The sequence below is a fragment of the Coptis chinensis genome, chromosome 3, assembly GCF_015680905.1.
Source record: "Coptis chinensis isolate HL-2020 chromosome 3, ASM1568090v1, whole genome shotgun sequence".
In the NCBI taxonomy this organism is placed as follows: domain Eukaryota; kingdom Viridiplantae; phylum Streptophyta; class Magnoliopsida; order Ranunculales; family Ranunculaceae; genus Coptis; species Coptis chinensis.
This window is the reverse complement of record NC_141458.1, coordinates 88223456-88236389: the sequence shown is the minus strand read 5'-3', so window position 1 is coordinate 88236389 and position 12934 is coordinate 88223456. Positions and strand designations below refer to the sequence as shown.

The window sequence follows — 12934 nt, the reverse complement described above, 5'->3', positions numbered from 1 at the left end:
ATTTAAAGAAGAACACATTGAAGCCATCAGGCCCCGGGGACTTGTTGTCCTTCATAGAAAAGAGGGCTACTTTCACCTCATCAGAAGTGATAGGGGCTGCAAGAAGCTCACTATACAGAGGACTCATTTCTTTGATGTCTAGAGAATCAAGTAACTCAGGTTGACACCAAGCATCAGATGCAACCCCCAAGAGATCTTTGTAGTACTTGATGAAAGCATCTGCTACTTCCTGACCTTCCCTTCTAATATCACAAGAATCTTTTATTGCCCATATTCTGCCTTTACTCTTTTTTTCTTTGATGGAATTAAAGAAATAAGAGTTGCATTTTTCTCCAAAGTACATCCAGTCCACATCAGATTTTTGGATTAGATCTACTTCCTCCATTTTCAACAGAAGGCATAAGTTCTCTCTCGCTTTTGATTTGAGTGCACTAAGAGACGCATCTAGACAGTTCAGAGCTAGTATACTTTGTATATCTTTGAGGTGAAGTCTAGCTATTTTCGTTCTTTTGTTGATACCATGACAGTGTTCTCTAGCCCATCCTTTAAGAGTAGTTTTGAGGTTCTTCAATTTTTTTGAACAACATAAACGATGAGCTACCATGAATAGGTATAGACCATGCTGCCATGAGGGTGTCCCAGAAGGAAGGATGTAGCTTCCAGAAGTTATAGAATTTGAATGGGTGGGGCTTTCTTACCACTTCAGCAAAAGACATCACACAAGGAGAGTGGTATGATATACCTGGTGGCATGAACTCAACACTACTACAAAAAGACCATTGTGGATTAATCAAACATCTATCGATTTTTGACCACTTCCTGCCAACAGATTCACCACAACTTGACCAAGTAAAGAAGCATTCAGATGCATTGTGATCACGCAGTTCAGAAAAATTAAGGCAATCAGCCAGAGGAGAGGTCTCCCTAGGCAGCATTGGTCGATCACCAATTCTTTAATGGGTATAAAGAACATTGTTTAAATCCCCCATAACACACCAAGGGCCTATGGAGCTTCCATGTAGATCATCTTTAACTCTTCCCATAAGAGTAATCTATCTACACTGTTATTGCTACCATAGATAAATGTCACCAGAAAAGGTTCCTAAAGTTGCATCATGGACACCTTACAATGTAGAAACTGAGAATTTTCTACCTCCTTCTCCACCTTTACTGTAAGTGGATTCCAGAATACTAGTATTCTTCCATTAGTATCACTAGAATAGTTGTTCATAGAGTCCCAATTCGGGCAAACAACCTTTTTGACCTCATCAAACTTATCCAACTTACCATTTGTTTCCAAGAGTGCAATGCAATCCAGCTTATTCATCCTCCTAAATTTATCCACCTCTTTAGCTTTAGTGGCATCATTTATTCCTCTGACATTCCAGAAGCTTATTCTACTCATAGAGATTAATGTTTTTTCTTATTCCTTGACCTTGGTGGTCTACCTCTTTTCTTCTTCTGTTTCCCATTCTGCTGCTGCTGATTCTGTTGTTCATTCTAGACCCTTTTTTCCACTGCCAATGGCATTTCAATGTTCAACGGGGTTGGAGTAATTTCATCCTCAAAGAATTCATCATTGTTTTCTGAGAGGTCATCCTCCAACTCATCCCCTTCCGCTACCAAAGCTTCAAACATACCCCTTGTCCTACTGCATAAACCCATCAATTCACCTGTTCTGGTTCGTCTTCTGCATACTGTCGAGGAATATTTTCTTCCAAGTGGGTGACCACTACACTACTAGATAGTATTTGTAAACTACTACTCCCAGTTCCTTCCATTCCATGTTCAAGTACTGGGATAGGCCTCAAAACTGACATCGGCACAGCTCTTGGACTCCATGCGATATTAGACCTCGCACTGCACTCGGTTAGGATAGGTTCAACGTATGGCACCAGTTCTCCTGTAATCTGCTCAGTCCCATGGTTATCGGCTTCAGTTCTTCTACTTGCATTTTCACTGTCCTCATGTGGTGGCCTGGATTCTACTATTGGCACCACCACTTCTGACTGAGGTCCCTGTACCTGTGAAATTTCACTGGAACCTTGTGGCTCTGCAGTATTGACACTCCTTGCTCCGTTGCCTTGAGTTCTCCTCCAAATTTGGTTTCTCATAGTCCTTGAAGGACCTATACCACTAGAACATTTAACCGTTGGATGCCCAAAATTTTCACACTTCTCACAAGAGCTTGGTTTCCATGTATATTCAACACCAATGACCATTTTCCTCCCTTGTACTTTTAGCTTCACCGTATCAGGAAACTTGAAACTCACTGGTATTTCCACACATACTCGGGCAAAAGATAACCTTTTCTTTTTGGTTGTAGCCTCATCCATGAACATGGGAACTCCCACCAAGCTTGCAACATAAGAGAGACCATCCAAAGTCCAAAGCTCTTTCGACACCTGATTTAGTTTTACCCAAATTGGAATTGTACTCACCTTATTCCTGACTGCTTCTACCTCAACATTCCAAGGCTTTAGAATGAATATTCTTTCAGCTATGAAAACTGGCCCATCTTCCAAGACTTTAGACCGATCTTCAGCACAAGAGAATTTGAAGTAAAACAGGTCTTTGTCAGTTTGTCAGTGGTTATCTCAAACCCACCCTTCAATTTCCAGTTTTTTGTAAGTACCTCTTTGACCATCGGGAAGGAGAGTCTGCATTCAAGGAAGTACCCCACAAGATAATCATTCCGAGGAAAAACCACCGTCTTAAAAGATCGGTGAAAATGCTTTGAGAGGAACAGTACATGCTCTTGAATCACTTGTGCCTGTTTTAAACAGAGAGCTCCACGAGAGAGGATTCACTCGGGGTGAGGACGCTTCTCCAGTAGCACTAGATCATAAGAGTAGAACTACACTAAGTTACACCCAATCGCTCACTAAAGTTCCCCAGTGTTGTTAAGTTGAGTGAATGCTAGCTGAATGTATTATTAATATGGATCTCTATGTAGTAAAGCTTCCATCATGGAGATTATTGCATTCTCTTCAAATCAATAATCTCTTTTCTTATGGAGGCACCCACAATTCCATTCTCTTCAAATAAAATGAATGACAAACAATCTAATACCGATTATCGCCGTTTAATATCAATCATGGGGTTTTAAGAAGACCGGTGGAAGAGAGATCAAGGCTTTTTTCTTGGTCTGGGGTATTAGCCTCCGTTGGTTTTGATGGGTCTTCAAAATTGAAAATTGAAAAAAATAAAGAAAAGGAAAACAAAGTTAAGTTGTTGTTGGTGAGGCCGGGGACATGTGGTAACAAATTTTGCAGGGTTACTGGGTTCCCATCCCAATAGCCGGTTATTGCATAGCCAGACTATTACTTATATGTAAGTACTAAGTACAATATAATATAGAGCAAGGTCCAAAATATCGATATCGATGAATATATCGGTGTACCCAAAAACCGATATATATCTAATATTTCGGATATATCTATTTTTTTGGTAATCAGTCCAAACTATTTAAAATATCGGAAATATAAGATATATCGGAAATATATTGGAAATATCGGATTTATATTTTAAAATGGTCAAAAAGTCAACCGATATGTATCGATTATATCGGAAATATCGATTATATCGGCGATATAAAATTTCATATCAGAAATTCCGATATATATAAAAAAAAAAGAATTATATATTCGGTAGATATATATCAAAAATATCGATATCGGTGTACCAAAATACCGATATATATCGGATATATCGGCCATATTTTGGTCCATGATATAGAGAAAGTATATAAAGAAACATATGCAACAACAATAAACCCAAACACTCTTTTAGAGCTATTTTAATAATTTTATTGAATCCACCAAGTGCAATGAAAGGTGCATCACTACCTAAAGGAGCTAAACAATGGTGGGATCTCTGAGTAGACTTTATTCCCTCGAATACCCTAACTCTACTTCTTAATATGTCTTGAGGGGATTTGCACTGTAGTGCCCCCAAATCTAATGACACTGGTCATTTATAACTATTCTTGTAACCCTATCTTTTGCTCAATAGTTAATACAAAATACCTTATAGAAAAATTATTAGCGAAGAATTGATCAGATTAAAAAGATCAATTAGAGCATAACATTGAGCAAAATATATTGTGGGTATCATCATATATTACACACATATATATGGTTAAGTTAGAGGAATAGACCTATACAAACTTTAATTTATTCATCTTACTAACCATGCAAATGTATTGGCAAAATTTTGAAGTGAGAATCAATTTTTGAACAGAACTTGCGAATCAAATGTTGTATAAAGGTGGACTAAGTCTATCTTAATCAACTAATCAACATCAAAATAGAAAAACTAAATCTAATCAACTTCAAAATAGAAAAACTAAATTGAGTCAAGAAGCTTAGTTTACTGCACAATTAAGTTAATCTACTCAATTCTACCGAAAAAAATATTGTATTCTAATAAGTGATAATTATAAGGGTTAACGAGTATTACCCCCCACATTCCATTAGATGGGAAATTAGGGTCCCCCCCCCCCCAAATACACACAAAAAACACGGTCAATCCAATTATATATTTTTTTTGTAGTTTGGGAGGAAATCTTAATTGGCTCATCAACTGTGTGTGTTAAGACTCGTTAACCCTAACTATCTATATCTTAATATTAAAGCTCCCACAAAGGTATTTTTCGAGCTCTATTAAAATTACATGTCATTTTCTATTAAAATGGGAATTTCTCTCCTATTTGAAAAACTAGATTTTTTTTAACAACGGGAATTCATTTATTATTATAACGGGAATTTTTCTCCTATTAAAATAAATTCTAACACTTCTAATTAAAGTGGGAATTATTTTTCTATTAAAATGGGAATTCATTCCCTATTGAAAAGAGAAAATCTAACATATCTAATTAAAACATAAATTATTCTCCTATTAAAACAGGATCTCTCTTCCAATTGAAAAAATAGGTTTTATAAAATTTAATTAAAACTTCATTTAAAACAATTTGTTAAAAAATTAAAACGGGTTAGCGACTAAAACGGTAGTCCCAATTTTCTAAAAAAAATCTAAATATTTTCAAAAGAGCAGGTGCGTATGCACGGACCTATAAGCTAGTAATATCTTAAAGCTGTATAGTGTTTATTTTGCACATTCTTTTTAGTTATACTGTTAGTAGTGATATACATACTTGGACAATGCCATTGAAGGGTTTTACAAAGAATGATCGACAAATAAATTTACTGATATTCCTCTTAAAAGTAGTTGAAGCTAACAAAATATTCAGCATAATCAGTATTCAATACTGTATGAAAGCATTTAGATGAATCAATAAGGATCTCAAATCAGCAAAAATGGTAAACACTAGCAAAACACGCAAAGTAAAATGACATAAAAAATAATAAAAATAAATAATAATAATAATAACGAGATTTAAGTATTTGACGTGTGCCTACCCTCCAATCCAGAAGGACAGGGCTGAAATTCAGAATGGAGGATATCTTCGTTAGTTTCTCTCGCACTCGCTCTGAATTTTGGAGCAGACAAAGCCCATTACACCAAATTTTGGGATTAAATTAAAAGCCCAGGTCTGTGGACTGTGGACTGTGGCCTAAAATCAATGTTGTCAATTTACTACTTGAACTTGACAGTTGACACACATACACATGACACATGCACGCACAAACACAACACGGCATATGATCGAATGCAGTTCTGCATGCTGCAGTTCTGCATGCATCAGTGCATCACCAATTTACCATGCCTTGAGGTCAAATGCTAGTGCAAAATGTTAAGCCAAGGAAATAGTAAGGAGCTCTATTGTTACCTTGTTGGCGAAGATGATGTAGCTTTTTTACATGTTTTTGGGCTGAATCATTTGGGCCATAAAAACTATTTTATAAAAATGTGTCCAGGTCCAAGAGGGTTTAAAGGTTTAAGCCCTTGAAAAAGCTTTTGATCACAGACTCACAGTGGGGTTTCTATATTTCTGTCTTCTTTGTTTGATACTTTTGATCACAGGGGTTTTCACATATCAACAGGTATTACTTTTTCAAATTTACTGACTCAACTATTGGGATCGTAATTTTTCTGCGTGTATGTGTAAATCATAATACAGTAATAATATAATACTATGTTATTTTTTTCATCAAAGTGTTTTTGTTTTTTTTTCCCTAATTTTTTTTTTCTTTAATTGTTTATTAAACAGTTTCAGGTATACCTGCTTGGGTTTTAAGTTTAGGAGTCTTGAAGAAATGATTGAAAAATGAGTACTCTTGCCTTTCTAGTGGTATGGAATTTCAAGAAAATGTTTGAGAATTCGAAAAGAAACATATATTCCGAAGTTTTCCCCATTCCTATATCGATAAATCACATGCACTGGTGTACTCACATAGCCAGGAAAGTTGGCGAGGTTCTAAATTTATGTATACTGCTTACTGTGAATCTTGCTTTTCCTTCATAATTGTTTGTTCTTTGTAGATCCTAAAAAGTATGTGAAACATGTGAAAATGGGACCTGTAGTTCCTTTTTGTGTAGGCAATATTACGTGCTTTCCTGGAACTATATGTGTAGCAAAGACAAATGAACGAGTTGCAGAACACAATTATAGTGGGAGTTTTAAAGATCATGCATTGTCCTTCCAAAATTTTCTCTTGCCACGCTCAGCTTCAGTTAGATTAGTTTCTACATACAGAAGATGGTCTGCTGTACAAGTGCAGCGAAAGTCAAGAATCCCTTTCTTGGCAACCAATGGAACCGAAATAGCAGTGAAGGAAGTTTCTGCTGTTTCTAGTGAAGACACTAGTGAAATCTTTGAAGATTTATCCGATGTTGTTATAAGTGAAACACCATCAGTGACATCTGATGCTCATACCAAACAGAATGTTAAGTCCAATCGACGAAGACCTCTTAGGAAGAGTGTAATGCCTCCTGTGAAAAATGAGGAACTAGTTCCAGGAGCAACTTTTATAGGGAAAGTACGATCAGTCCAGCATTTTGGTGCTTTTGTGGACATTGGAGCTTTCACAGAAGGTCTGATACATATTTCTAACTTAAGTGATAGCTTTGTGACAGCTGCTAAAGATATTGTGTCCATTGGGCAAGAGGTCAAAGTTAGAGTAGTGGAAGTAAGTGTTGAGTCTGGGCGGATTTCACTGACTATGAGAGGCAGCAATGACTCTAATGACCTGCAGCAGATGAAAGATTCTTCTGCTGATAATAGTGGCAACAAACAAAGACCTGCAAGAAAGGAAGCAATCAGTTCCGAGCAGAAGAGCGTGAAGTTTGTCAAGGGGCGGGAACTTAAAAGAACTGTGGAAAACTCAAGTAGAGGTGGAGAAGTTGTATCTCTTCCCAAAAGGGAGGAAAGATTCCTGCCAATATCCAAGGAATCCTTTGAAGACTCCGGAAATATGAGGAAGAGTGTGATGCCCCCTGTGGAAAATGAGGAACTGGTTCCAGGAGCAACTTTTACTGGGAAAGTACGATCAATCCAGCGGTTTGGTGCTTTCGTGGACATCGGAGCTTTCACGGAAGGTCTGATACATATTTCAAATATAAGTGATAGCTTTGTTACAGATGTTAAAGATATTCTGTCCATTGGACAAGAGGTGAAAGTGAGAGTACTGGAAGTAAGTTTCAAGCCTGGACGGATTTCTCTAACTTTGCGAGACAGCAATGACTCTGGTGACCTGCATCAGGTGAAAGGTTCTTCTTTTGATGGTAGTGGCAACAACCAAAGACCTGAAAGAAAGAAAGCAATCAATTCCCAGAAAAAGAGCTCAAAGTTTGTCAAGGGCCAGGAACTCGTTGGCACTGTAAAAAACCTAACTAGAGTTGGAGCTTTTCTATCTCTTCCTGAAGGGGAGGAAGGGTTCTTGCCCATATCGGAGGAATCTGATGAAGTCACTGTGAATGTGTTGGGGGGATCCTCGTTGCAGGTCGGTGAAGAAGTAAGTGTTAGGGTATTGCATGTTACAAAAGGACAGGTTACCTTAACAATGAAAATAAAAGATAGTGAGAAACTGGACGAAGAAGTATATCATGGGATAGTGCATACTGCCACGAACCCATTTGTGCTGGCATTTCTTAAGAACAAGGAAATTGCCAAGTTTTTGGATGAGAGGAAGAATATGTGCGAACTACCTGAGTAATGCTACTGCAGGGGAGGCCAACAATCAGTGATGAAACTTCAGTAGGTCTATTTTCCGTAGTAGATAGAGTAAGAAGTTAGATTTCATTTCAAAGGGGGGCTAAAAGGTTGAAGAACAATGAAGACGGGAGGTATTACAGCCAAAAGAAGGAACAGAATCAGGGCTTAGTAATACTTGATATAGTTAAAAAAAAAATGTAAGAAATATAATTGTTGTTCACTTGTATTTGAGTTGAAAAGTTCTTTTGTTTTATCTGTATCAGAGAGAAGTGAAAGTTAAAAATGTAAAAGATACTTATTAGCTGATTCTGTTGCAGAACATGTCAGTGATCGATACCTAACAGACTAACGTCATCTAGTTAGTAGATAGTGAAGTTATAGTCAAAGTAATCATTCCTAGAAATTCAAAGATCGGTATATATAATTTTGATTTCCAATCTATGCCATGGTTAATTATTTGTTGTAGAAGATTAAACTCTACAATCTACATCGTGTTCTCTGTATCAGCGTGACTAATTTTATCCAAAAAGCCACCTTCCCTGGAGAAGTGTTCTATCCCATATTGCCAATAGCCCAATAGTACTTGGAACTTCCAAATCCTATAGTAGGTTCTTTTGATGACCTACCGACCGAGGGTCTAATGGATAGATAAGGGTCTAATATTTGTTAATCTATTACTCGAAGTTTAGGTCTAAAATCTCCTACTCATTCATTTGGATTTTGTTTGGGTGATTATTAACAAGAATTAGACAAATAGGTCGAGAATCAACGGAAGAATGTAGCATTTTAGGGGATATATGATCATAGTCATAAAAAATTTTGATTTTTTAAAAAAAACGTAAAAAGTCTTGGATTGACTGGTTACCGAATTTCTAAACGAATAAACAGGAAGTCTTCTAATTCTCAATGTTTACCCATTTTTAGTGATTTAAATTTTTTTTTTTTTTTTTTTTTTTGATGATGGATAGACTTTGATTCATTTATTTTAATATTTTATTTTCTAAATTGCAAATATTTGTAGGATATAACAAAACTTTACATATATATTTGCAAATTTTGAATTTGATATATGCTCAAAGTACCTTGACATGATTCACAATCACACACACTGCATACTATTTTATGTTTTAATTATTTATGATTTTTCTGAATTTTTAAACGAATTTGTACGAATTAACGATTTCATCCTTGCCGAATTAAGAACGAATTCCGAATTTGTGACCATGTATACGATACACATTTACAATTGAATAACCACCATTTTCTCCCTGAAATTCTAAAAATTAAGAGCAAAAAAATACAGGCACTTAAAAAGTACAAAGTTTTTGTTCTTTGTATCTATCCGTCTATTATACATTTCCGGTATTATGTATCTACCCTGTCATTTAGTGATTTAGTCCTTGTCACTTTGCCACCCTCTCTTGATTCTTCTGGGGAACAAATCGCCATAAATCAACAGCAATATCAACCTCTTTCTTCTTATGAAACTTGTAAAGTTGGGGCACATCGAACCTTAGCTGAAAATATAACAATGAAATCAAGTGAGATATCTCTAGCATGCACCATTAACATAAAGAGAATCATATAACATTAACTAGCGCATTAATCTACACAGGATATGAGGTGTATATCCTGTTCAGCGGATAAGAGATAACAACATAAAACATTGTAGTTTCATACCTCACATAACACCTCAGCGCTTCTAACATTGAAATTCCGTAACGCTGTCCTTTTCACATGCTATAACCACAAAAACCAGCAAATTGCAGATCATTTGGTGAATAATACTTCATTTATACAGGTTCTACATATTAGCATGAGTAAAAGCTTACATCTCTTGTTGAGGTCTTATGAAAAGAATACACCGCTTGAGAGGCAACCTGAAAAACAAATTATAGAGGCAAACATGGTTACAAAAACTAGATATATAAGATATTCCAAAGAGGCATCAAGAAAATAATTTTGTTCTTACCTTCAATCCCATTTTGAGAAAATCCAAGTCGGCCCCCTTTTTCCTGGTGCCAAAGGGAGGATTCATTACAACAGTATCAACTATCTGACCTGCATCGGATAACATCATAACAATGCATGAAAAGCAAAATTTTGTATATTATGCTATGTCAGCCCCCACATGTGCAATCAGAAATATTATCGGGCGTGTAGTGGGTTATAGTAGCCTAACTAAATCAATGAAATATGTTGTGTAAGATTTAACTCTGCAGGCAATAAATACTTAAAATGAGGATGTTTATTTTGATGAGACTGTATTTTTGTATGTCACAACGCCATTTCATGGTAAATGATCTGGGGTTTTTACCAAATTTCACCAAAACACAGTTACCATATTACCATAAGAAAACACACACTCCACAGACATCATGAGATACAGATACCCATATAATGATAAAGTAACTCAAGTGATCGCATAAACAAGATCTCTTTGATCAATACAATATGGTGTTACTTTTGTGAGTTTGTCCAGTAAAAAAATGGCAAGGTAAAGTGTCGTCAAGAGCTCACCAGCAGATACTTATAGGAGGGGATTCTTGTTTATTAAGAGAGTTTATGCATTCCTCAAGCTACAGGTGCTCTATCTCCATCAGTATTGGTATTTTCTTAATGTGTCCCAAAGAACACACGAGATAATTATAATGAGGATAGTAAAGTCATTCTGGATAGTAATGGTATTCCATCTGTAATGGTATTTTGTTAATGTGTCCCAAAAAGAGCACAAGATAGTTACAATAAGGATAGTAAAGATTCAAACATTCAAGGGGTTTATAGTGATGTTGTACAGGTATTTTAATCAACTGTTATATTAAAATGGAGAGAAAAAAAGAAGTTTATGAACTGTAAGTGCCAGACGCAACAAGAAGAAACAAGATGAAGAAAAGCAGCATAGCATACAGGTGAAAGTATCACTCTGCGGACTCTTTGAATTGGAGGGGAAGGGGAAATAACTCTTACTCAAAAGACTCAAATGTCTCAGAATCCCCTGGATGTCGTCTTACTGCTTTAACTGAAAGTCAACCCTAATGGTGTCTAGATTGAACCCAGAAGTTATCTGAATAGCTCAAACTACCTTTGATTCCACGCCATCCAAAGTCACTATCCAATTTTTTTAACTGACAGTTCAAAACACTGCGTTAAAATCTACACCAGTGTGGATGGACAGGAGCAGAATATGCAACTTTAGCCTTCTGCAAGCGATTAGAAGAAGGGTAAACATCCAAAGGTTTTTCTATCTCTCTCTAGGATCTACACGAAAGAAAAGGGGAAAAAAAATTGTCTGTGTAGTATTATAATGTCCTTTGTAATTCCAACTCATCAAAACACTTATTCATAGTCTATCTTTTACGTAAAAGAAAAAGTTATAAACCCTCCAAATACAAGTAGCCCTTGCAGAAAACCTGTGGTTTAGACGTCCCAAGCAACTAATGAAGTCCACACAGAAGATACCTCCAATTAGGATTAGTTCAAATGGCAGCACGAGTTTCATAAACATGCTTGGCAAACTATAAACCATAACAAGATACAAAGGGAAAGAAAAATATTTAGTAACATGCAAGTTTTTCTACATTTGTAACAGTAACTAGGAAGTAACATGACATCCCATCTCCAGAATTCTATAACAAAATGACAATTAATCTCAAAGCAAAAAAAACAAAAAACAAAAATATAATAGATAAAATATTACCTTTCCATTCTAAATTGTTGATATCACATTGGATTAGTTCCATGTCCACCTGCCAAAACAATCAATAAATTTCAATACAACATGTCAGTTCAAATATATCTGACACCCCAAAACAGAACAAACTGGATAAAACTAAACGCGAACTAAAAATGTAAAGATTGTCAGACAAGTATAAACTACCTCAAGATCCTCTGCATTCTGAGAAGCAAGCTCAAGAGAATCAGAATCAACATCAATGCCAATAGCATATCTGTCACAAACAATCACCAACACGAGTTTTCCACATTACACAACAATAACATAAAAAACGAAAGAAAAAAAAGTACTCACTCTGCATCTAGCAATGCAGCTGCAATGCCGAGTGTACCACAACCACAACCAAAGTCTGCTACCACTTTTCCACTCACATCTCCAAATGAGTTTTCCGCCTTCAAAATATGAGTAAACCAATTGAAACTGTAAAAAATTAATCACGTGTTTTATGTGAAGTTTTATAGTTTATTTACCGAGAAGAGCATTCGAGAAGCAATGTGAGGGCCGGTTGGGTATTGTTCAAGTTCCACCTGCAGCATTATAAACCATATAAAAAGAAGCACTTGTGTGTGTATATATACAGAGAGAGAGAGTAGGGAGTTTAAAACCTTGGGATCAGTGAACTGGTCTAGATTTCCGAGGTAGCTTTCTAACTGCTTTAGCTTCATATTGGAATAAGTACGAGGAGTGGTGTGCGTGTAAATATATCTAGTTAGTTTTGTTAGTTATAGAGAGAGCCCTAATTTTGTGAAGAAGCTGAGGGGGGAATATTCAAGATTCCGACACTGGTTTCGGATGAGAAACCGAAATTTAGACCAGTATTTCAAAAAAATTCCGGAATATTTCGACACTTTTTCGGAAAAGGATTAACGGTTGAAGAATTTTGTCCAACTTTGATCTCGTTTTCTCTGAGAGAGGGAGTTGGGGATATTACCATGTAGGCACAAAAATGTCAATTTTACAAGAAAACTTAGACGCTTCTCTGAACCCATATTGCGTTATGGATTTTGCCCAAGACCGAGTTTAGTGCTTATGGTGTTGCTCCAACATTCCGGAATCTCAATAGGCTAGTGTATATCTGTAATCTT

General features: G+C 36.2%; 2 protein-coding genes across 2 annotated transcripts; one reads left to right on the top strand and one right to left on the bottom strand.

Annotated features, from left to right (window-relative positions):
- Positions 1 to 5868: 5868 nt before the first annotated feature.
- LOC147511444 (uncharacterized) lies at positions 5869 to 8367 on the top strand. The gene is made up of 2 exons (XM_086603145.1): positions 5869 to 6005; positions 6173 to 8367. The coding sequence occupies exon 2, from the start codon at positions 6474 to 6476 to the stop codon at positions 8115 to 8117; it is 1644 nt and encodes a 547-aa protein (XP_086459271.1). The 5' UTR covers positions 5869 to 6005; positions 6173 to 6473; the 3' UTR covers positions 8118 to 8367.
- Positions 8368 to 9279: 912 nt separating this feature from the next.
- LOC147511443 (S-adenosyl-L-methionine-dependent methyltransferases superfamily protein) lies at positions 9280 to 12641 on the bottom strand. The gene is made up of 9 exons (XM_086603144.1): positions 12455 to 12641; positions 12320 to 12376; positions 12144 to 12241; positions 11994 to 12063; positions 11814 to 11862; positions 10089 to 10177; positions 9949 to 9996; positions 9797 to 9856; positions 9280 to 9633 (listed from the first exon to the last, which is right to left on the bottom strand). The coding sequence occupies exons 1-9, from the start codon at positions 12512 to 12514 to the stop codon at positions 9520 to 9522; spliced, it is 645 nt and encodes a 214-aa protein (XP_086459270.1). The 5' UTR covers positions 12515 to 12641; the 3' UTR covers positions 9280 to 9519.
- Positions 12642 to 12934: the final 293 nt, after the last annotated feature.